Raw genomic sequence first — 22,299 nt, 5'->3', positions numbered from 1 at the left:
AGTTTTGTGGGCTGTTCTTTCTAATCTTGTCTGGCCCCTCAATCCTCTCGGGTTCCCAATCGAGGTAAATTGAGAGCTGGACTCTTGCAGAACAATAGAAAGTGATTCATTGGATGCTACGTCTACGTGGGAATGATTCATTGAAGTAATAGAGAGCTCAACGAGTACTATAATTAACGCAGCGTTAAAATTAAATCGGCTTACCTTCTAGAACTTGAACAAGATTGATAAAGCAAAAGAAATAAATATTTTAAATAGAATAAAACTTCACTTGATAACTTTCCCTGAAAAGAAACTAATACAATTAGAAATTATATTCATTAAAAAAAAAGTGTCTAATACATAGAATTTTAGTTTCGAAGACTAATTTTCATAAATAAAAACTCAATTTATCTAAATAAAGATTCTAATCAACCTTTTTTCCATAAAACCAAAATAATCTTTTAAAAATTCCCTCATCAATTTCTAAAAATAATAAATCATTAAAATTTAAAAACTCAAGACAGACCTAAGCCTTTCGACAACATTTCAATTATAATTTAAAATTTTAATTGGGTTGACAATGCTATAAACAAAAGATATGAAATAACACTAGACTACAATTCCAATAACCTAATTACATCATTTCTCCTAGCATTCATAATGAGAGCCAACTAGAGTTGTCTATGTAAAGATGAAAAGGGTTCATTTTGTATAATCATCCTTCTCCCAGTGATGCATGAAATTTATAAGCAAGTAGAATGTTGGTAAATTACCCACATAAATACAACTTGACTGGATAATAAAGGAAAGAAAGAGCCATGTTTCATCTTACACTAAATGATACACTTGGTTTTGTAACTTGCCACCACTCAGTTCAGTGCCAGATGTAACACAGCCCCTTCGATATAAGAACCGACGATTCACATAAAAATTGGTGCTATACAGTTTCCTCTTTCTTAAACATCAACCTTATTTGAGGAAGAATCCATAAATTCAAAGGACCATAAGATCAGACCACAGCTACCACCTTCTTATCGTCTCTGGAAGTTGAGATACTTGATTGCTAAAGCAAATACCACTGCAAAAATCACACAGAAACCAACTACCATGAATGCAACTACACCCAGGAACTCATGCTTGAAACCGAAGTGGTACTTGAGAAATAGCCTTATGGGGATCGAGCGAACACCATCTGAAAGAATCATGGGAGCATCTATATCTCCAAATTGGGAAGTGAGCAAGCCATACAAACTCCACGACACTGGATTGGCGTAATAATACCATCTCCACCAGCCAGGTATCCTCTGCAATGAATACAAGTTTCGTCATAGGAAACAATCAGTATTAAGACATGAGATGTATTACAAATGTCGGCAAAGAAGATATGATTAACAGTTACAGATTAACATGCTTTAGAGGTGTCGTTAGTTGAGAGATGAAGGAATCATTGCATCGGCTAGCTTTGATTGGGTGAAGAGTGTGGTGATATAGACATTTGCATAAAACTAGACATGTTGTATAGGTGAAAGACCTTGTTTTAGCCATAAAAAGGATAAAAAAAAAAGAAGAGCAAAATCAGGAAAATAGTTGTTAGAACAATATGTTCGATTTCTCTTACCTTTCGTGCAATCATGAATCCACTGAACAGATTCCACAGCGTATAGAATGGTGCAGCAATTATTGGTGCGACAGTTTGGCTTGGGGTTATTGCAATTGTCATCATGCCGAAGAAAGTGAAGTACAACAAAGTGAAATACATGAAAAATATATACAGCACAAACTTAATTAGGGTCCACTCATAAGAGCCCATGCAGTAGAATATAGTGCCGTAGATAAGTGTCTGTACAAGCACATAAGGAAATTCAATAGTAACCTGCAACACAAACTGAAAAGTTAACAAAATGAAATAAATATAAGGAAAAAACAGGAAGAGTGCTTCAAGTACATCGAACCTGGGCAAATGAGAATGGCAGAGCAGAATACATTCCAGCAGCTCTCTCTCTGTAGGAGACAAACCGTTCGATGGAAACTACTGGTTGAACTGCAGTAGCATTTGTGATTCCAACAAACAGGACTGCAGCATACATAGATCCCATTGCATTCAAGATATCCTGTTGGTTTTCCCTGAGAATATTGTGGGCTATCAATAATATTAAAACCCCAAAAAAATATAAAAGGGAAAGTAAAAGAAGTTTCATCAGAATTATGTGCACAAAACGCCCATATTAAGGAGTAAAACATTATAGAAATGTTTGTACAATTATCCTAAGAATGCAACGCCACCCAAATAAGGCTCCCATTTTCAAATACCTCCTGCTCCATGAAAATAAAATACTTAAAATAACCCCAAAATAAAATTTTAACCAAATCATTGTTGTGCATTGTTATGAGGAAGAATGCTTTTAACTATACATTGTTATGAGGGTAAAATTGTAATTCCATTTTCATGCAAAGAATTAGTCGTCAAAGGATATAGAAGGTGAGACGATTAAGCAGAAGGCTTGGTGATGTTATGATGGAGGTAGCAGAAGAATTGGCCATTGTTTTGGGTTATGTTTGGCAAGGCTATTCTAAACTCTTATACCATAAACAAGGATGGGAGTTGGAGAACAATCAGCACACCATTCCATTACTCTTAAAAGGGAACAAATGCTGGTTATTTTGTTCTAAAATAAGAAATAGAAAGGATCCTTACACTAGATGAAAATTCCAAGATTATGGGAGAATACAATAAGAATAAACAATAAATTGGGATAGTCATATTCATGCAACATGCATCAATTTGAGGCCTGAGAAACCTCAATATGTGTGGCTCCCTGTAGATGCAAGGAAACTACTTTCAGGAAACTAGATAATCCAAGTGGAGAAGCAAACTTGCCATATCATTATGGTTAGTGCTCATTATAAGCCATCAAGCAATTAAGCAGAACAACAATTCTAGATTTGTTTACTTTGTTGTGTTGTTAAGTAGCAGAAGAACTGATATTATCATCCAAGAACATTCATAACATAAAAGCTAGTCCAACCAAACTACTTCAGTACCATCCCCCAAAAAATCTGCTCCCAATAATTACAACCTAAGATAAAACTACATAGATAAAACTACATATATTAAGTAGTAGAATCTCTAAGACATAAGAATTTAATGTCATGTAGAAGATTCAGGTACCTTTTTGAACCAAATCCCCAACAGATGGTTCCAAACATCAAAGAAATGATGACAGTATAGAAAAAACGGACGGCTGTATATTGAGGGTTCCTCCAATAAGAGAGATTCTGCTTCCAAAGGCAAGCACGATATTGTGCAATAAATGGCTGTGAATACTTGGTTGGAAAGCTAAGCTCTTTAGATTCACTGTTCGGTCTACTCAAGTTCGCTACCAATTCCTCATTGTGTCTAAAAAAAGGGCACCAAAAAAAATATTAAAAAGGAGATTGACTGCTAGAAGGAGCTTCAGTAACAATATCAGATTAAATGAAGCAATAGCTTCCTTAACTATTACATACTTAAATAATTTAGACTTTCGATAATAATCAGCAAAATCAATTCCAAGGCGATTTTCCATCAAAGGGCTAGTTACTTCAAGCATCCATGCAGCAGGATTGTAACCATCCTTGATCTTAGGAACTCCAGGAATTGCCTGAGCAGCCACAGATAATTGTAAGATGATGAAACAAAGCAATCAAACCTGTTAGTTAAGAAAATAATTTGAACAATCCAAACACGCCCTACCAACCTCAAAAAAATCAATTAGCTCTCGGGATTTTGGGCCTAAACAACCAGCATAAATAAGTTCTCCACCACGCTTCATGAATAAAAGCTGAAACATAAACAGGATACAAGGAGTCAAGAAAAACGATGATAATTTCACTTTGTATTTTGTAATTTGTACTTATTAGTTTTAACATAAAGGAATTATCATTTTCTTCATCCTGAATTCGAAGGCATCTTAGCATCAGCTAAAGAATAAAATGTCTTTGCCTCTTTGGCTGAAAGGAGACAAAAGGGTGCAACTTTTCAACAATTAGGAATTATGGTTGTGTAGACTAGGAGGATGTACAGCAAGGTATGTAGATAAAAAAAAAAATTAAATCAATCCGACATCTCCTAGAGTAAATACTTCATTAAATCAAATTCTGAGAAAAAAGATGGAGAACCTCATCGAATGACTCAAAGATGTCTATACTTGGCTGATGAATCGTGCACACTATAGTCCTTCCGGTGTCAACTATATTTCTCACAGTTCTCATGACAATTGCGGCAGCCCTAGCATCCAATCCCGATGTTGGTTCATCCATGAAGACAATCGAAGGATTTGCAACAAGCTCCACAGCTATCGTTAACCTTTTACGCTGTTCCGTAGACAAACCGTTGATTGCTGGTAAGCCAACAAGAGCTCCACTTAAAGAAGCAAGTTCAACTAGTTCCATTACCTCCTCCACAAAAGCCTGCAACGGTCCTCTATTAGGTGGCTGAATTCATAATGACATCAAGTGATAAAATAGTCAAATGTTAAGGGAATCATACCTTTCGAGTCCCAAGATCAACATGAGAAGGCAAGCGAAGCCATGCTGAAAATAGTAGTGATTCTATAATGGTCATACACGGAGAATGGACATCACTCTGCTCACAATATCCGGAGATCCTTGCAAAAGTTGCTTGGTTTTTGGGATAGCCAGAAATAGTTATGTCACCTTCAATGTGTCCTCCTGTTTTCCTACCAGCTAAGACATCCATTAGGGTAGTTTTACCAGCACCACTGACACCAACAAGTGCCGTCAATACACCCGGCCGGAATGCTCCAGTCACATTGACCAATAGCTGTAGTCGATCCTCAGAGACACCTTGTTGCTTCAGATCCTGCTCAAAGGATCGAATAACAAGGATAACCTATCTGAAAAACTTTAACAGTGGAATGGACCAAAGAAGAAGAGTAGACATACAGGCGGCACATCGACATAGTAGTTAATATTGCTGAAGCACATGGAAAGAGGTTGGAAGGGTAGAACCATACCCTTTTGTGTCTGCTTACCGTTTTCTGCATAAGTTGAGAAACATTTTAGACTTCTCAACCATGCTTGAAATTCTAATCATGGTAAAAATTTCAGTTGACTTGCTATAATCAAGTAAAGTTAAATTCCGATAGGTTCAGTTGAAAGTCTAATCCGATAAGATTAGATAAACTTTACATTATAAAGCAAGAACATGAAGAATGTGAAAATGTTTGTGATAATAAGGAAAAGATTTATAGTCTAGCTTCCAGCATAATGTTACTAATTTGAAGGTGGTGTCATAACCTGTTAAAATATTTGGGCTCAAGTAAGACCTTAATTCAATGACAAGCTTCTCCCCTTTCTTCCGTCCTTCCCTTTCTTGAATTTCACTTTTTGATACCACAGCTTGTTGCTTTCCTATTGCTGCTTAGGCTTGAATGAATATCACAATAAGAAAACATTCAGAGCATTAAGATAATACTAACAAACATTTTGAGGTCATTGAACTTACGGCTAAGGTAAGTTAAGAATATTGTGAAAAGGATGTTGAATAAGATAGTGTAACCAAATAATGCACAAATGCCAATCCAGAACCAGTAACTCTTTGTAAACATGCCATATTCTTTCAATGCAGCTTCTCCCAGTGAAATGTTATCCTTGGTGACTTTCTGCAACATTATACATCATGAATTAGAATCTTTTAAAGAAATATGAGTGACACATAAGCCTTGTAAATAGCACATAAACATAAAACTTATTTTTGAAACCTACTTAGCACAATTAAAAGAACATCATCAGGCAAACTATTTGCATACTTTATATTTTTTATTTCGCCACATGACGTCAAATAATTTATCATCACCATCACCATATAAAGAACCATGTCAGTGCCAACTATTTATACTACTGCATATATTGTATCCTGTGTTGGACTCTTTGCAAAGTGATAGCACTATTAATATTTTAGAGATTTTAAATCTCTTTTAGTTACATTAATTAGAGTTTTCATTTTAGTCTTCCTCTATCCCTCAAAATTCCTCTAATTATAGAATCAATTGGTAACCTTTGAAACTCTTCATATCATCTTAATCTATTGTCTCAATTTATCATTCAATGAATATACTTAATTACTGTACTATAACAATATTTTGGTTTTAGCTTTTCTATGTAGAAGCAAAGTTCGAAATCTTGAGCCGTGCCAATGTTTCGATTTTTGACTGGAACGATATTATTTCGGTATTGTGCTGATGTTTCAGTTATGGTATCAATGGCAAATTGGAGGTGGAAAGAGGAAAGAGATGAAGAAAAAGATAAGACAACTATATACATAAATTCAATGTTTGCTTTCCATTTGGAATGCTATGATCTTGTATGGAGACAAACTATAAAAAAGAGTAACATTACCTTAATTTTAACATGCCAACGGGAATTAAATGTTGACATGAAATGATACTCGTCGATACGATTGACACAACACAGGAAACATTGTCTAAGTATCGAGTTTAAGTAATTTATTGGAACAATACATTTCAATTGGCACGGTATGAGATTTAAAATCATGCATAGAACATAAGGTACTGTAAATGGACCAAGTCATGGACAAAGGATATTGCTAAGTTTGGAGAAAGAGAATACATATGCATTGATTAAAGATACATATTGCATTGGTATATAGAAGATTAATGGCACAATCCTAAACCCAATATACGTGAAAGTTTTTATTAGAACAATGTATCAGAGACATGACTACAATGAAAAGTGAAACACAACAAAGCTTTGATGAAAAACATGTTCCTTCTATAAAGTAGTAAAACTGTTAATAAGTGTTACCTTGTCCCATGAATGTCCGAGGAATTCATTAATTGAAATAGCATTTTGTGCATACATTAATGGGGAAATCCAATAGCCCCAAATCCACCAATGTGGGATGCTATCTGCAAGAATTATTGTATACAAATAGCTTAAGGGAAAGATGACGGTAAACAAATCATGAATGACAGACATGAGTTAAGTCTGACCTTTTGATATTATAAATCCTCCAAGAATCATGATGACCAACATAGCAAAAGATCCAAAAGTGTTAGCAACAATCATATTACGACCCAATGAAGCTATCACTCGGAACAGTGCTAAAGCCATTTGGTGAAGGAAAAAGAGCAAAAGAAATTGTGACAGGAACCTACAACAAAATTAAATTGTACTATGAATATACCATAAGTTGCAAAGATTTACAGAAAGTACAATGTATTACCTCGTAAATTGTGGATCATAACCAACTACATAATATGTAACTGCAACCCACATTCCAGACTCTACAAGTGAAGTAGGAATGCTTAAGATCCAAGATGGAATTGTATATGCCCATGCTGGATAAAAAAGCAAGTCCCTATGCTTGTAGAGCACTGGAAGCTTAGCAATCAACAAGGAAACTTCAGTGAACCCATTGAACAGAATCATTATCAAAGCAAAATAGAGTGCTCCAGCATATATAATTCCATCATCAACCGAGTTATGATGCATTGTTGTTCTGAAAAATACTGTCATAGTAATCAGGGCAACAAGCAGAAGCTGTGAAACCATGAAAACCAGAAGATTAGACCAATCATTGCAACCCAAATTTATCAAACTACACTTTCTACAGACTTCGAATCTGAAACTTTGAGATCTTCACTAGAAATGCTTTCAACTTGACTAGCTTCCCATCAAGAATCAACTATGGGGTGGGGTGTGCCATATGATAAAATAATTAATTAGAATTATTTAGAAAATTAGGATGTCGAAAGAAAAAGCTCTAATAACTAGCCAAATTATATTGTTGAAGAAATAAAGTTAGTGTTAACCTACCAAACAGTTATCTAATTGCTGTTTGCCTCAACACCTCACTGACAACAAATAGTGAAAGAATCTGTGAGGCATAAAATTACATTTAATATACTCATCCTATCTTACAAGGATCACATAAATTTATAAAAGTGATGATGTAGAAGTAAATAAAATGCATAAAGGGAAATACATATGTGGTAACAATCTAAATGGAAATGTATTATGATAAATCTGGAAGAAATCAGAGCGAAATTTGAAGTGAATTGGAAAAAATTAATGTAAATCACTTAAATACCTTTCCATTCAGACTGAAGATGTTACAAATAAAGTTTGGTTTACATCAAACTTGGGCGCTCAAAGAGTTCCCAAATTTCTGACTAAAGTTAAATTAACACATGGGTGGCCCCGAGGGTGATTGACTAAGATTGAAGGCACATCTAGCTCCAAGGAATTTGTAGAAACACTTAAGGATTACTAGATATTTGCAACATACCCAGTGAATGAAGATCTTAATTACTGTTGGTGCAACATCCCTTAGGTCAAGGTTGACCTGGTTGACCAAGCTTGAGTCTTGGTTTGGGTTTCGATGTTTGACAATGCAAGGTTGATTGAAGAAGAGTCAAGTAGGTCAAGGATGACTGGATACTTGACTGGGAAGTCCTAGTGAGTGAAGCTAGGCAGGAGGAAAATCCTGGTGAGTGAAGCCAGGTGAAAGACCTAGTGAGTGAAGCTAGGCAATTGGGAAAGTCCTGGTGAGTGAAGCCAGGTGAAAGACCTAGTGAGTGAAGCTAGGCAATTGGGAAAGTCCTGATGAGTGAAGCCAGGCAAAAGAAATCCAAATGGGTCAAGGTTGACTAGACATTTGGTGAGAGTCCAAGTAGGTCAAAGGGATTGACCGGATACTTGGCACGAGAAAGAAAAGTCCAAGTAGGTCAGAGGGACTGACCGGATACTTGGCAAGAAGAGAAAAGTCCAAGTGGGTCAAAGGGATTGACCAGACACTTGGTGAGAGAGTCCTAGCTGGTCAAGGGTGACCGGATACTAGGTTTTATGTACCAACAAGTCATGGTTGACTAGATGTTGGTTTAGGGGGCTTTAGACTTGGTTTTGGACAAAAACCAAGGTTTGGATTGATCCGTGGATTGATCCAGCAGGTTTGGATTGATCCGTGGATCGATCCAGAAGATCTGGATCGATCCGCCGATCGATCCGGTGAGTCCCCGCGAACAGAACCCCTCTGGATCGATCCGTGGATCGATCCAGAGGTCCCAATCGATCAGTGGATCGATTGGGACGCTGCTGCTTCGCGCGATAAGCGCTGGATCGATCCGTGGATCGATCCAGGCATTTTTCCAGAGCACAGAGGCGCTCTGGATCGATCCGTGGATCGATCCAAAGCCTCCCCGATCGATTGGGAGCAATCCAATCGATTGGGATTCGACCGTTGGCGTCGTTTATAGCTGTTGGCGTGCGATTCCTTCAGCAGAACTTCACCGATTCATTCCAGATTCATCACAGCTCCTCCCCAGCACTCTCTAAGCTCCTCACCGCCAGTTCTTGAAGGTTCTTGGAGGTTCATCCAAGTCAAGAGGCGAGTTGCAACGAGAAGAAGAAGAAGCTAGGGTTTTGCATCTCTTGTAAGCTTTTGCTTATTCTTTACTACCCTTTCTTCTACTTGTATTGAGAGTCTTGTAGGGCTTCTCCGCCTTCGGTAGTTACCGAAAAGGAGTGTTTATTAGTGGAGGTGTGTGTGTGTGCGTGGATCCTTGGACTAGTCACCTCTTGTGAGGTGGATACCAAGTAAAATCCTATTGTTAGCATTGTTGTAGTTTGTTTCTTTGTATTCCGCTGCGCATCACTTTGAAGAAACAAGCAACGAAGCACGACGAGCACACGCGAAGCTATTCACCCCCCCTCTAGCTACTTTTCGGTCCTAACAAGTGGTATCAGAGCGAGGCCGCTCTTCACCGGAATCATCGCCGGAAGGGTCAAGCATAACAAGAAAAGCTAGAGGGTGAAGAAGTTGGAGCAAATTCTTCAAGTTCAAGACTTTATCAAGCTCAACTTCAAGATGCAATTCCAAGATGGGCTTGGATTTGACACAAGGGTGGCTCCACCATACACTTCTACGAGTTTCGATTCTTGGAAATCAAGAATCGAAAATTTTCTTATGATGGAGATAGAGCAATGGTTTGCTCTAATGGAAGGCTTCAAGGCTCCAAGAAATTCAAAGGGCAAAGTTCTAAAGAAAAGCAAATGGAGCCCGGAGCAAGTCCAAAGGTGCGAGGCCAATGACAAAGTGACCAAGCTTTTGGTCAATTTATTGCCAAGCACCATCCTTTGCAAAATTGGAGGTTTGAAGATGCAAAGGAGCTATGGAGCAAATTGGCCAAGCTTCATGAAGAGATCCTCCACTGTACAATATCATGAAGAATCCGAGAGGGTGACTCTTTGGAGCAAGACCAAGAGGAGGACTCCGAGGTTGAGAGATGCTCAACCCAGAAGAAGAAATCCAAGAAGCTTCATCCTCGAGGGAATGCAACGAAGGGAACAAGGAGGGAGCATACTCCTTGTTTCATGTTCAAGATGATGAAGCCTCCACCTCTAGGATTGAGGGGGAGCAATCCTTGGTGACGCCGGATCAAGAAGAAGGAGAAGCTTCTACATCCGGGTCAAGTGAAGAAGAAGAAGATGGTGCCACCTCCGAAATTCAAGAAATAGCAAATGGAGGAGCAAGTGCCATCCCTACACAAGAAGGTATAAATGTTTCAATTAAAAATAAAAATCATATAATATGTTTTGAGTGTAGGGAAAGTGGGCACTACAAGAGCAAGTGTCCCAACTTGGTCAAGTGACGCAAAAGGGCAAGGAGAAGCCCGAGGAGACCATTCCCGGAACAAAGAAGAGCAAGGAGCATATCATATGCTTCTCTTGCAATCAAAAGGGGCATTACCGGAGTCAATGCCTCAAGGGGAAGAAGATGGTCAAGGCTCAAGGAGGCATTAGTCAAGGGGGAGCCTCCAAGGTAACATTTATTGAGCCTACTCCTTTACATTATGGTAAAAAGCATGATAGTTCTAATTTTTATCATTTTAATGCGATTTACCATAAGAATAGGAAGCATGAGGGCTTTAAGGAAAAGTATGTGGCCCTACATGCCAAAACTACTACACCTAAGGCTAGGAATGTAGGTAAAAGTCTAGGCAAGAACTCTAAGGATTGTAGCTACAAGCCTAGAAACAAAAATGCTCATGGACTTAATGGAAAACCAAAAACTAAGGACTTAGTGATGGAAAATAAAGTCTTGAGGTCAAGACTTGATAAAATGGAAAAGACCCTAAGAAGGATGGAAAATATCCTATTAAGCCAAAATGAGCATAGCCTAGGTCTAGGAGCACAAAGGTCATCCAATGGTCATAGAGGTTTGGGATACAAACCCAAAGCTAAAAAGGATGTGCCTAGTTATCATAGGGTTCCATATAGCTATGGAACAAACCCTAAGTCTAGAGGTCAAGTCCAAGATACAAGGGAAGATATCCCTAGAAGTATCTTTGCAACCAAAGTGACTAAGACTTCTAAGAAGTCTAAGAAAGTCACTAACAAGGTCACAAGAGAGGCTATCCCTAGAGTTGATCTAGAAAATGTGACCAAGGCTTCTAAGAAGCTCAACAAGGTCACTAGGAAGGTATCTAGGGAAGTTATCCCTAGTGAGTACCTAGAGCATCCAAGGAGCACCAATAGGTGTTGGGTTCCTAGGAGCATCTTCTCTACCCCATAGATGGGTTAGAGAGTGTCAACTCCGATTAGAAGGGTAGTTAACCCAACTTTGAGGAAATTGACACTCAAGGAGCATTTTCAAGGTTTTTGTTAACCTTTGAAAATGAAATGGAATTATTATTTACTCCTTGAAAGAGTAAAATGTGCCTAATGGTGGAAAATTGATTTTATCTTAAAAAGGCATAAATTGGGAAAACCTAGAGAAATACCAAGTTGGGATTTTGGTATTCTTTTAGAAATTTTAAGGCACTCCGGGCCTTGATTTATGTGATTACTCTTGAGGAAAAATGGAATATGCCAACATTTGAGGATAAACTTAATTTCAATTGGCATAAATTAATCAAGAGAATTAGAAATGCCCATTTAGGTTTTGGCACTCTCTTGAAGCACTTTGGGCAATCTAGGGTTTAAGTTTTAGGATTAGCTAAGATTAACGATACTTAGATAGGTAATCTAGGTATATTTTAGTTATGCTAAACCTTGCCATGATTGTTTGCTCATAATATGCCATGACATCATATTTTATCTTATTTGTATTTTGCATTCATGACTTATCATGAAAAATACAAAAATACCATGTCATGCCATACATACATCATGTAGTTATAGGAATCTTTCTTTTGAAAGCTATTTTATTTTGATGTATGCCATAACATTATCATGCATTATGTTTATTTCCTTAAAAATTAAGGACATATGGCATTAGTTAAACAAGTGGCATTTGTTTACAACAAGTGGAATAAACAAGTGACATTTGTTTAATAAGTAAATCAACAAGTAACATCCTTTGTGGATGTCTACCTCTCAAAATGCCTAGATAGATATGCATGATCCCTAGAATAGGGCAAAACCAAAATCTTACATCTCACAAAGACCTATAAGATGACTTGTATGTGTTTCAGTGCACATTAGATACAAGTGAGATGTTAGGATGATGAACAAAACTCAAGATGTTGATTTAGTGCATTCTTTTGAGTTTTTAAGTTCATCAAAACACATAGTTATGTGTTTTCCCATCATTGGGAAAGCTAATGTACAAGTCATGTGCATTATGCCCAACGAACATGATGGGATATTGGTTTTGAAAATGTTTTTAAAAAATGTTTTTGGAAAACCTTGGTGAAGACTATCTTTTGATAATAATCACCATTGAATAGTTAGGCACAAACTTGAAGAAAACGCTAAAGTTTTGTAAGTTTTCAAGTTTGTGTCAATCTTTGAAAATATGAAGTATTTTCATAGAAAACTATTTTTCCATGATTAAGTATGCCCTAAATAATGTCTACACAAAGTTTCATGATTTTTGGATTTTTGTAGAATTTTCTAGGGGTGTCTGAAATTGGCTGAAATTGAATTTCAGCAATTTCAGGCCTCTAATCGATCAATGGATCGATTGGAGTTCCTCAATCGATCAGCCGATCGATTGAGAAGGCATTTCTCGCTAGCAGAAGCTCGCTGGATCGATCAGCCGATCGATCCAAGAAGATTGAATCGATCAGTGGATCGATTCAGTTGGTTTAATCGATTGGATCCCAACTCCAATCGATCCAAGTTGCTGATTTTGGCTGGGAAGGCCTGATTTCAGCATCTTTGAACCATGGTTAGTCTATGTAACCATTCCAAACCCCTAAAAATACATTTGTATACATAAAAAGGGTGTTTTCGTGTGAAAAACAAGGATGGATTGGTTAAGGAAGGCTAAGTTGAAGTTTAGGTTGAGGTTTGTTTCAAATTTTGAATATTTGAACCTCAAAACTTCTAAAATTGGGTTTCCTAAAGTTTTTGGGGATTCCAAGTCATTGTTGGTGCAATGACAGAAGTTACCACCATGTCTTTAGGGGGAGGGACTCTTTAAAGACATGAAAATTATTTTTTATGAACCTAGGAAGGTGGTCAACCTTCCGTTAAGAACATGCTCAAGATTGAGCGTTTGAACTTTAATGGGGAGTGGATATCCTCATTGTTCAAGTGGCTTCAAGTGGATAATGCTCAAGGATGGGCATTTGCCTACATTGGGGGAGAATGTAGGGTTAAGGTTAATGAAGGGTATGGGACCTTCATTATCGTGTTGGTCACAACGAGTGAAGTTGTGAACAACGATGAGCAACTCTTCAGGGGGAGAGTTTTCAACAATGGGGAATTTGTTGAAGAGTGCCCAAAATTGAGGCACGGGTTGATGTATGCTCAAAGATGGTTTGATGTGTGCCAATAGGGGGAGAATGAAAGGGAGTAAGTTAGGCTTTCATTACCTAGAGAGAGTTTGCCCTCTTAGGGGGAGAATGAAGGGCTTAACTTATGTGTTCATTACCTAGTGGCATGAAGAAGGTTTAGGCTATGGGATTAGCCTAACTTACATGTGGTATTGTAAGTGATAGTGTTGGTATTGTCAAACATCAAAAAGGGGGAGATTGTTGGTGCAACATCCCTTAGGTCAAGGTTGACCTGGTTGACCAAGCTTGAGTCTTGGTTTGGGTTTCGATATTTGACAATGCAAGGTTGATTGAAGAAGAGTCAAGTAGGTCAAGGATGACCGGATACTTGACTGGGAAGTCCTAGTGAGTGAAGCTAGGCAGGAGGAAAATCCTGGTGAGTGAAGCCAGGTGAAAGACCTAGTGAGTGAAGCTAGGCAATTGGGAAAGTCCTGGTGAGTGAAGCCAGGTGAAAGACCTAGTGAGTGAAGCTAGGCAATTGGGAAAGTCCTGGTGAGTGAAGCCAGGCAAGAGAAATCCAAATGGGTCAAGGTTGACCAGACATTTGGTGAGAGTCCAAGTAGGTCAAAGGGATTGACCGGATACTTGGCACGAGAAAGAAAAGTCCAAGTAGGTCAGAGGGACTGACCGGATACTTGGCAAGAAGAGAAAAGTCCAAGTGGGTCAAAGGGATTGACCAGACACTTGGTGAGAGAGTCCTAGCTGGTCAAGGGTGACCGGATACTAGGTTTTATGTACCAACAAGTCATGGTTGACTAGATGTTGGTTTAGGGGGCTTTAGACTTGGTTTTGGACAAAAACCAAGGTTTGGATTGATCCGTGGATTGATCCAGCAGGTTTGGATTGATCCGTGGATTGATCCAGCAGGTTTGGATTGATCCGTGGATCGATCCAGCAGATCTGGATCGATCCGTGGATCGATCCGCCGATCGATCCGGTGAGTCCCCGCGAACAGAACCCCTCTGGATCGATCCGTGGATCGATCCAGAGGTCCCAATCGATCAGTGGATCGATTGGGACGCTGCTGCTTCGCGCGATAAGCGCTGGATCGATCCGTGGATCGATCCAGGCATTTTTCCAGAGCACAGAGGCGCTCTGGATCGATCCGTGGATCGATCCAAAGCCTCCCCGATCGATTGAGAGCAATCCAATCAATTGGGATTCGACCGTTGGCGTCGTTTATAGCTGTTGGCGTGCGATTCCTTCAGCAGAACTTCACCGATTCATTCCAGATTCATCACAGCTCCTCCCCAGCACTCTCTAAGCTCCTCACCGCCAGTTCTTGAAGGTTCTTGGAGGTTCATCCAAGTCAAGAGGCGAGTTGCAACGAGAAGAAGAAGAAGCTAGGGTTTTTACTGCATCTCTTGTAAGCTTTTGCTTATTCTTTACTACCCTTTCTTCTACTTGTATTGAGAGTCTTGTAGGGCTTCTCCGCCTTCGGTAGTTACCGAAAAGGAGTGTTTATTAGTGGAGGTGTGTGTGTGTGCGTGGATCCTTGGACTAGTCACCTCTTGTGAGGTGGATACCAAGTAAAATCCTAGTGTTAGCATTGTTGTAGTTTGTTTCTTTGTATTCCGCTGCGCATCACTTTGAAGAAACAAGCAACGAAGCACGACGAGCACCCCCCCCCTCTAGCTACTTTTCGGTCCTAACAATTACCACATAAATTAGGTCAAACATCCTAATTAGACTGAACATCCTAATTAGATCCATAGGATTGTGGGATAATTGCTACATCATAGTGACACTTTTCTATTACCACTACCAAATCAAAAGGCTCTCCTAGCCTATAAATGATAGGCATGTTTTCACAGATTTGTAGAAAAAAAATTGAATCATGTGATGATGCAATTGCTCACTTTAAATCTTAAATTTGAGAAGAACAATGACTCTTGGAGATTGAAAGAACAACCTGGATGACATGGCAACAGAAGATGCTAATGAAGGATGGCAGAGTGGCAGCAACTAAGGTAAGATCAAAAGGAAGAATTAGAAGAGGACTGTGAAGCATAGAGGAATGACCCTAGCAGTGATCTTGTTGGTGACATCAAAATTCGAATAGTAGATTGGTGTCAGAATCTATAGGAGAGGAATCTTATGTCTAGAGGCAGGGAATAATAGTTGATGTCAAGGAGGTGAGGCTTAGAAGTCAATCAAGAAAGAATCTGATGCTCTAATAGAATTTGTGGGGAAAATAAAATATTACAATGATAGCATGAATTTATAAAAGTGATCATGCAATGGAAAAGGAAATCCATAAAGGAAAATACATATTCAATAATATGCTATATGGAAATATCTTAAGATAAATCTGAAGAAATAGAGAGAAATTTAGAAACAATCGGAGTGAATCAGACATTTACATTGATCAATGGCGGAAAAAGAAGACATAAACGGTACAAGATTCCCAAACAGCATGTGATATGATTGTTCATTAATGTGCTTCCAAATACCACTTATCAAACATCAAAGCATTCAGTTAAAAACCCTTCCTGGAAATGAAGTTGAACCAGGAAATATATGTTTTCTAATTCTTGAGTTTGTAAACACTGCTATATGGCTATAGTTGTTTAGCAAGGTGCCCCTTGTTAGTGACAACAAATTCAATTTTTAAAGACAAAAGTATCTGTACCTGAATAAACTTGAAAACATAGACAAATGAATTCCTCTTCATCAGTAGTAGCTGCCAAGCAAAGTTGGCCTTGAGAAGGTTGAACCTTCTTTCTCCATATTTAGAGGCTGACAAAGCTGCAGGATGGTTATTGACTCTATTATACGGAATGGCCAATTCCTCGCTCAGCCTCTTTCCAACAGAGAAGGAATTAAAGGCGTTTGCAAACTTTGATACTGGTATAAATTGATATAGAGAATCATATTGACACCAGTATTGCTGCTGGTCTTTCTTAGAAGTTACCTGCAAAGACAGGGAAATGAAATAAAAAATTCTCCTAACTTATTTCAAGAACAATATAAAATAAGGGATTAGAAATTTAGATTCTTAAAACATTTTAAAATGTGGGAGTAGCAGTTTACTTTCTTACTTCTTGCAAAAAATCAGCAACATTTTTCCGTTCAGGACACTTAAAGCCCATAGAAGAAAAAAATTCAACAGCGGCATCACGAGGTCCTTGATAGACAATCTGGCCTTCAGATATAAGAATGACATCATCAAATAATTCATAAGTCTCAGGATCTGGTTGCAACAAGGAGATAATTGTGGTTCCATCGAGTGCCTGAGTGGAGTGCTTAAGATACTTAATAATCTGGTAAGTGGTTGAGCTGTCAAGACCAGTAGAAATTTCATCCATGAACAAAACTCTAGCAGGCCCAGCAAGTAATTCACCTGACAAAAGTATTAATTGTGAACTTTTAATACGTTAAAAAAAAATTTGAAAACATTTGGAAGGGGAATCATTCGAAACGCATGAAAAACAAAAGTTGAAGTATAAAAAGAAAAAATATAGGGGAAAAGGAATGCGAAAATCAAAGCTGCCTGCCTGTTGTAAGACGCTTCTTTTGCCCTCCTGAGATGCCTTTAATCATTTCATCCCCAACAAAGGTGTCAGCACATATATCCAGCCCTAAAATCTTGGTTAAGTGAAATTTAGAAATTTAGAAAAGATAAATGCACATCATCATCAACTAAAGCACAAATAGATACTTATGAAGCCTAATCAGAATTTGCAAAAAAGGACACAATGTTGATGAAGCATATGAACTGTTATAACCAACATAACTGGGTAACTGGACACAACAAAATTTCAGGATTTTCACAACGATGTGTCTGGATATTTGTAACAAGTTTATGTCAACTGAATCTTAACTAATAATCTAACAGGAATCTTAATGTTTTGTCTCAATAAATCAAGCTAACATCATTGGGTTTCAAGTTTCATACATGGCTAGACAAAACTGTTGATCAAATATCATGTTCTAGACTAAAACTGAGATTGAGCAAGGAAACATTAGGATGAGCAAGGTTCAAAATCTCAAGTGGTGCTGAAGTTTCAGTTTTTGATTGGAACAATATTGTTCGGTATTGTGTCGATGTTTTCATGCATGGTGACACTAATGGATCGAAGTCAAAGAAGGAGATGAAGCATGGGAAGGAGTCTGTATCGACTAGGTTTTAAATCTTATATCATGCCATGTGAAATAGCCGAAATATATTATTCCAGTAAATTACCAAAACTCGATACTATTCAGCACAGACAATGTCTCCTTCCTTTGCTTCATCTTTTTTCTCCTTTAACCTCCAATTCCATCACTAGCACTATGCATCGAAGCGTTAGCACAATACTGAAACAATATCTTTTCGATCAAAGACTGAAACTACAACACTGCTCAAGATTTTGAACCTTAGTGCCAAGTGGTATCAAGTTTTGGTGATTTACTAGAACGATACGTTTCAATCATTTCACCTGACATGGTACGAGATTTCAAACCATGAGGATGAGTACCTATATGAAACTTAGTTTGTTGGATAACTACTAAGGAGAAAGAATATAGTAAATTTAGAGCTAGCTATGAAGGAAGTTCTATATCACACAGCATCAAGAAATTCTCCTATCGTTCAAAGTACACAAATCATATCTAGGGGTACAAGCAAATCGGAATAACCCACTGCCACAATGACTAGTGGTAGAGTCATTATAAGGCACAACTTGACATGTTCCCTATAAATACCAACAAAATAAATTAATGTGCTACAAGAGATGCAAATACTAATGGTTTTTCAAAATCAAGAAATAAGTATTTCACAAAAATTCTAAATAATAATTCCAAATTTACTTGAAAAAACAATTAGGACTGAAAGAATGATGATTAGAAAAGATTTAAATAATTAGGATTTGTGGCAAAGAGAAAATTTTCAGTGTGGAAATTAATAAGTTCGACAGGAATCAACTTCAAGAAAAATCAGAGAAACATTGTTCAAGGGTTGGAGTTTGAAAGGGTGAAAATGGTTAGTGATGCATATTAGGATGAATGAAAGGAGGATTTAGCATTTATGAAAGGAGGATTTTGTTGTCAAGACAAAATATGGACAAAATAAATGACATTTAAATCATGTGCCTGTCTACCTTTAGTATGTATTCCACCACCAGGTTGGACTTCTTTCCTTGCAGAGCTATTGCCTTGAAGACAAAGGATAATTAAGCAAATCACACAAACCAACAAATCCAGAGTTATAGCTTTGTATGAGCACAAATGTTTACCTTCATAAATAAATCTAGATCCACATCAGGTTTAATTCCGGCATTCTTTTCCCTCCGCAAAAGCTCCATAAGCATATCTAGGTGTTGCTTTATTCTTCAGTATCAATAGAATGCTCATAATTTTTCTTATAAAAAAAAATGAACTCCATAGACTCACCATACTTAATTCCAACGCCTTGACAATGCCCTGCAAATTCTAAAGTTTCTCTTACTGTCAGCTCTGTGGCATGCCAATCTTGCTGACTAATATATGCAGATGTTCTTTGAGGAACAAACTCATTAAATTGGTGCCCATTGTAAGTGATTTTCCCTGACATCTGAAACGACTTTAGTAATATGGCAACACAAATGTGAATCACTAAAAGAAGAAAAAATAGGACACTCTTTTCCTATGATTTTGTATATATGTTTAAACTATCAAGTTTTCCAGCAAAAGCAAGTCACAGAAAGAAAATTAGTGATATGTTAAACTCAAGAGCAAAGTATGGTTTATTAGACTTTCTCAAAGAACAAGATTAAAATAGTAGTAGCAAACTTGTAGACTTTGCTCAAGTCGTCCAGCAAGTGCCAAAAGCAAAGTTGTCTTTCCAGAACTTGGCGGACCCAAAAGCAGTGTCATTCTGCAGAAACCCATATATGTTAGAGTCATCAGCACTGAAAATGGAAAAAGTTCAATTCAATTCTTATTCACGAATCTATTACCTAGACGGTTGGATAATCCCGCTAATGTTATCCAGTATTCGCAATTTCTTCCTTCCACCAGGAAAGATCCTCAGATGCCTCATGAAGGCCTTGCCAATACCAACAACATCCACTATTAGTCCTCAGACAACATAGAATATGTGCAACAAACTGAACTAACATTCAAGCATGGTAGATGGTCAATAAGAGTCTCTAGGCAAACCACTTTGCCAAGAATTATGCCCCAAATTGATCAACTTGATAATATTAGGTAATTACTTTTTTATTGATAATTTTCATCTGAAGTTACGGGGAACAAATTCATTACAATTCATCATCAACACCAAGCCATGTAATTTCAACCACATTGTTGAGAGCTAATTCCAAAATCAAGCTTTCATTTCTTGGAAAAATAATGGAACCAGAAAAATGTGAAACGTGCTTACCTCTGTCATGTTAAAGATAAAATTGGGAATGGTGGGTAATGCTCGACTTCCTACATGAACATAAGCTTCTACCTTGAGCTCTTGAAAACGAACTTCAATCTTGGGGAATTCCAGATTCACACTACAAGTTCTCAAAATAAAAAATAATAAATTAATAAAAAGGAAAACTTGTTCAACATATTTAGCCACACGCAAACTGACAAGGTGGGATTCACGATACAAAAAACTGACGATGTGCAGAATAACTGGCCTTATAAGCCAAAATAAAGTCTAATTCTATCTCTCCTTTTACTCTCTTCAACAAAAGATTTAGATTACAGACTAATGGGAATTGCAGAACAGAGAGAACTGCTTCCCAAACCAAGCACGTGTAAATTCATGCGAACGGAAGTTCTTTCTTTTACTACTGAAGAACAATAGCTATGCTACCCGTCGTAAACAATAAAAAAAAACAATTGCGTTCAAGGAAGGCAGACTCACGGGCATGAGTGACAAGAACATGAAACCCCCCGAGACAGAACAGAAAGACTGTTTCCCAACCAAGAACGTGTAAGTCAATGCGAACAATGAAATAATCCAACGGAAGTTCTTTCTTCTATTACTGAAGGGCAATAGCTATGCTACCAATCGTAAACGAACAAAAATAATTGCGTTCAAGGAAAAGAGGGCTCGCGAGCATGAGCGACAAGAACACCCGAAAATCACGGACAAGCAGCAAAAAAAGAGTGAGAATTTTTTTGTCCCCATACGCGTCAAAAAAAAAAAAAAAAACAGAGAGAGAGAGAGAGAATTTTTTTGTCCACATACGCGTCAAACCGCTGGCGGATCCGGAGAAAGAAGTGATCTGCTCCACCGGAATCGCTGAGCAAACGGTCAATCAAAGCAGTCCGGTCCGACGGGCCGAGCGCGGCGATATCGACCTCATTGCGGTGGAGGATCCCGCGGCGGATGCGGGAGAAGGTGGGGAGGCGCTCGAGGGCGGCCCAGCGAAGGGCCTCCTCCTCGTCGTCCTCGCTGCATCCCCTGAACGAACTGGACCTGGAGAAGACCGATTCGCCTCCGTTCCACATTCCCTAGCCTGGCGGAGCTCAGTGGGCGATGGCAAGGCGGAGGAGGGGAAGGGCATTAATACGAGCAACAAATGAACACCGCCGCAGCAACAGTTGAAGGAGGAGAGGAGCATTTAACGAGAGCACACGCTGTGGGGCTCTTCCAGCTGCAGGCGAGAGCCCCAGCTGCAGGCGAGAATTCAATGCCTCTCTCTCTCTCTTTCTCTCTCTCACGAAGCGGTTGAGCAGCTGAAAGCAGCAGTTAAAGCGCAGTGGCAAAATAATTGGCGGGTAAAGGAAACACTTCGCTTTACATAGTTTTTACATGTTCTGATGAATACAGGCTTCAGGAAAATAAACTCCTCCATTGGCTATTATCTGCGTCACCACCTCTTCTTCAAATCATAGTGCAAGTTTTCCTAGAAGATAACTTCGTCTACACTGCTTTCTGGTTTTATTATTGATATTATAATTACAGTGATCCATTTTTCAAAATGAACCTATAAATATTGAGCCCGCTAATTATTGATTTCATAATATAAATGTAATTTAATAAATAAAAGATTTTTTATTCGTACCACTATTTTAAAAATGAACGGCCCTCCCTTAGTTTGTCAATTCTGATTAACTAGGATAAAACATTTTATATATACATTAATTAAGATGATATATATTAATGGAACACTTTCTATTCATTTTCTAGTTGATCATATTTTAGCCATTGAGATTTACCACATTCAAAATGCTCGTAGTAGTGCATCCACGTAGCTAGTATTTTAAACTAGAGTAAATTTTGAAAATTTCAAACAATAATAATATAGGTCGATTTTCACAATATAAATTCTAAATTTTGAATTTAAGGAGATAAAAATAAATTTAAATTTAAAAATTTTAATTTTAGCCCTAAGTTTTAGTTAAAATAATGATCCGGTGATCTGTAGATCTTATCTATGACTTAACGTCAAAAAATCATTTGTGATATCGATTTCTCATAATATTTAACATTTATATATCAGTGATGGCATAAGATAGGGCAGAGGTTGTAGTGTGTGTAGGGAGAAAAAAAATGAAAGATAAAATTTTCTCAAAATTATCATAATTCGTTTTAAACCGATCGAAC

The 22,299-nt window shown here is 37.9% G+C and overlaps 1 protein-coding gene across 1 annotated transcript; it reads right to left on the bottom strand.

Annotated features, from left to right (window-relative positions):
• Nucleotides 1–741: 741 nt before the first annotated feature.
• On the bottom strand, nucleotides 742–21,322 carry LOC122005597 (ABC transporter G family member 31-like). Its single transcript, XM_042560694.1, has 24 exons — nucleotides 20,938–21,322; nucleotides 20,131–20,251; nucleotides 19,706–19,794; nucleotides 19,539–19,623; nucleotides 19,161–19,320; nucleotides 19,004–19,080; nucleotides 18,869–18,922; nucleotides 17,285–17,375; nucleotides 16,829–17,130; nucleotides 16,420–16,701; nucleotides 7,229–7,545; nucleotides 6,996–7,156; nucleotides 6,808–6,911; nucleotides 5,489–5,645; nucleotides 5,281–5,400; nucleotides 4,927–5,021; nucleotides 4,511–4,843; nucleotides 4,141–4,431; nucleotides 3,720–3,803; nucleotides 3,490–3,623; nucleotides 3,152–3,379; nucleotides 1,935–2,106; nucleotides 1,601–1,855; nucleotides 742–1,286 (listed from the first exon to the last, which is right to left on the bottom strand). Exons 1-24 carry the CDS (start codon nucleotides 21,198–21,200, stop codon nucleotides 1,014–1,016), a joined length of 4,248 nt encoding a protein of 1,415 aa, XP_042416628.1. The 5' UTR covers nucleotides 21,201–21,322; the 3' UTR covers nucleotides 742–1,013.
• Between the last annotated feature and the right edge of the window lie 977 nt (nucleotides 21,323–22,299).

This window comes from Zingiber officinale, chromosome 7B, assembly GCF_018446385.1.
Source record: "Zingiber officinale cultivar Zhangliang chromosome 7B, Zo_v1.1, whole genome shotgun sequence".
NCBI lineage: Eukaryota > Viridiplantae > Streptophyta > Magnoliopsida > Zingiberales > Zingiberaceae > Zingiber > Zingiber officinale.
Note: the sequence above shows the minus strand (reverse complement) of the source record. Positions and strands in the feature narration are given on the sequence as shown.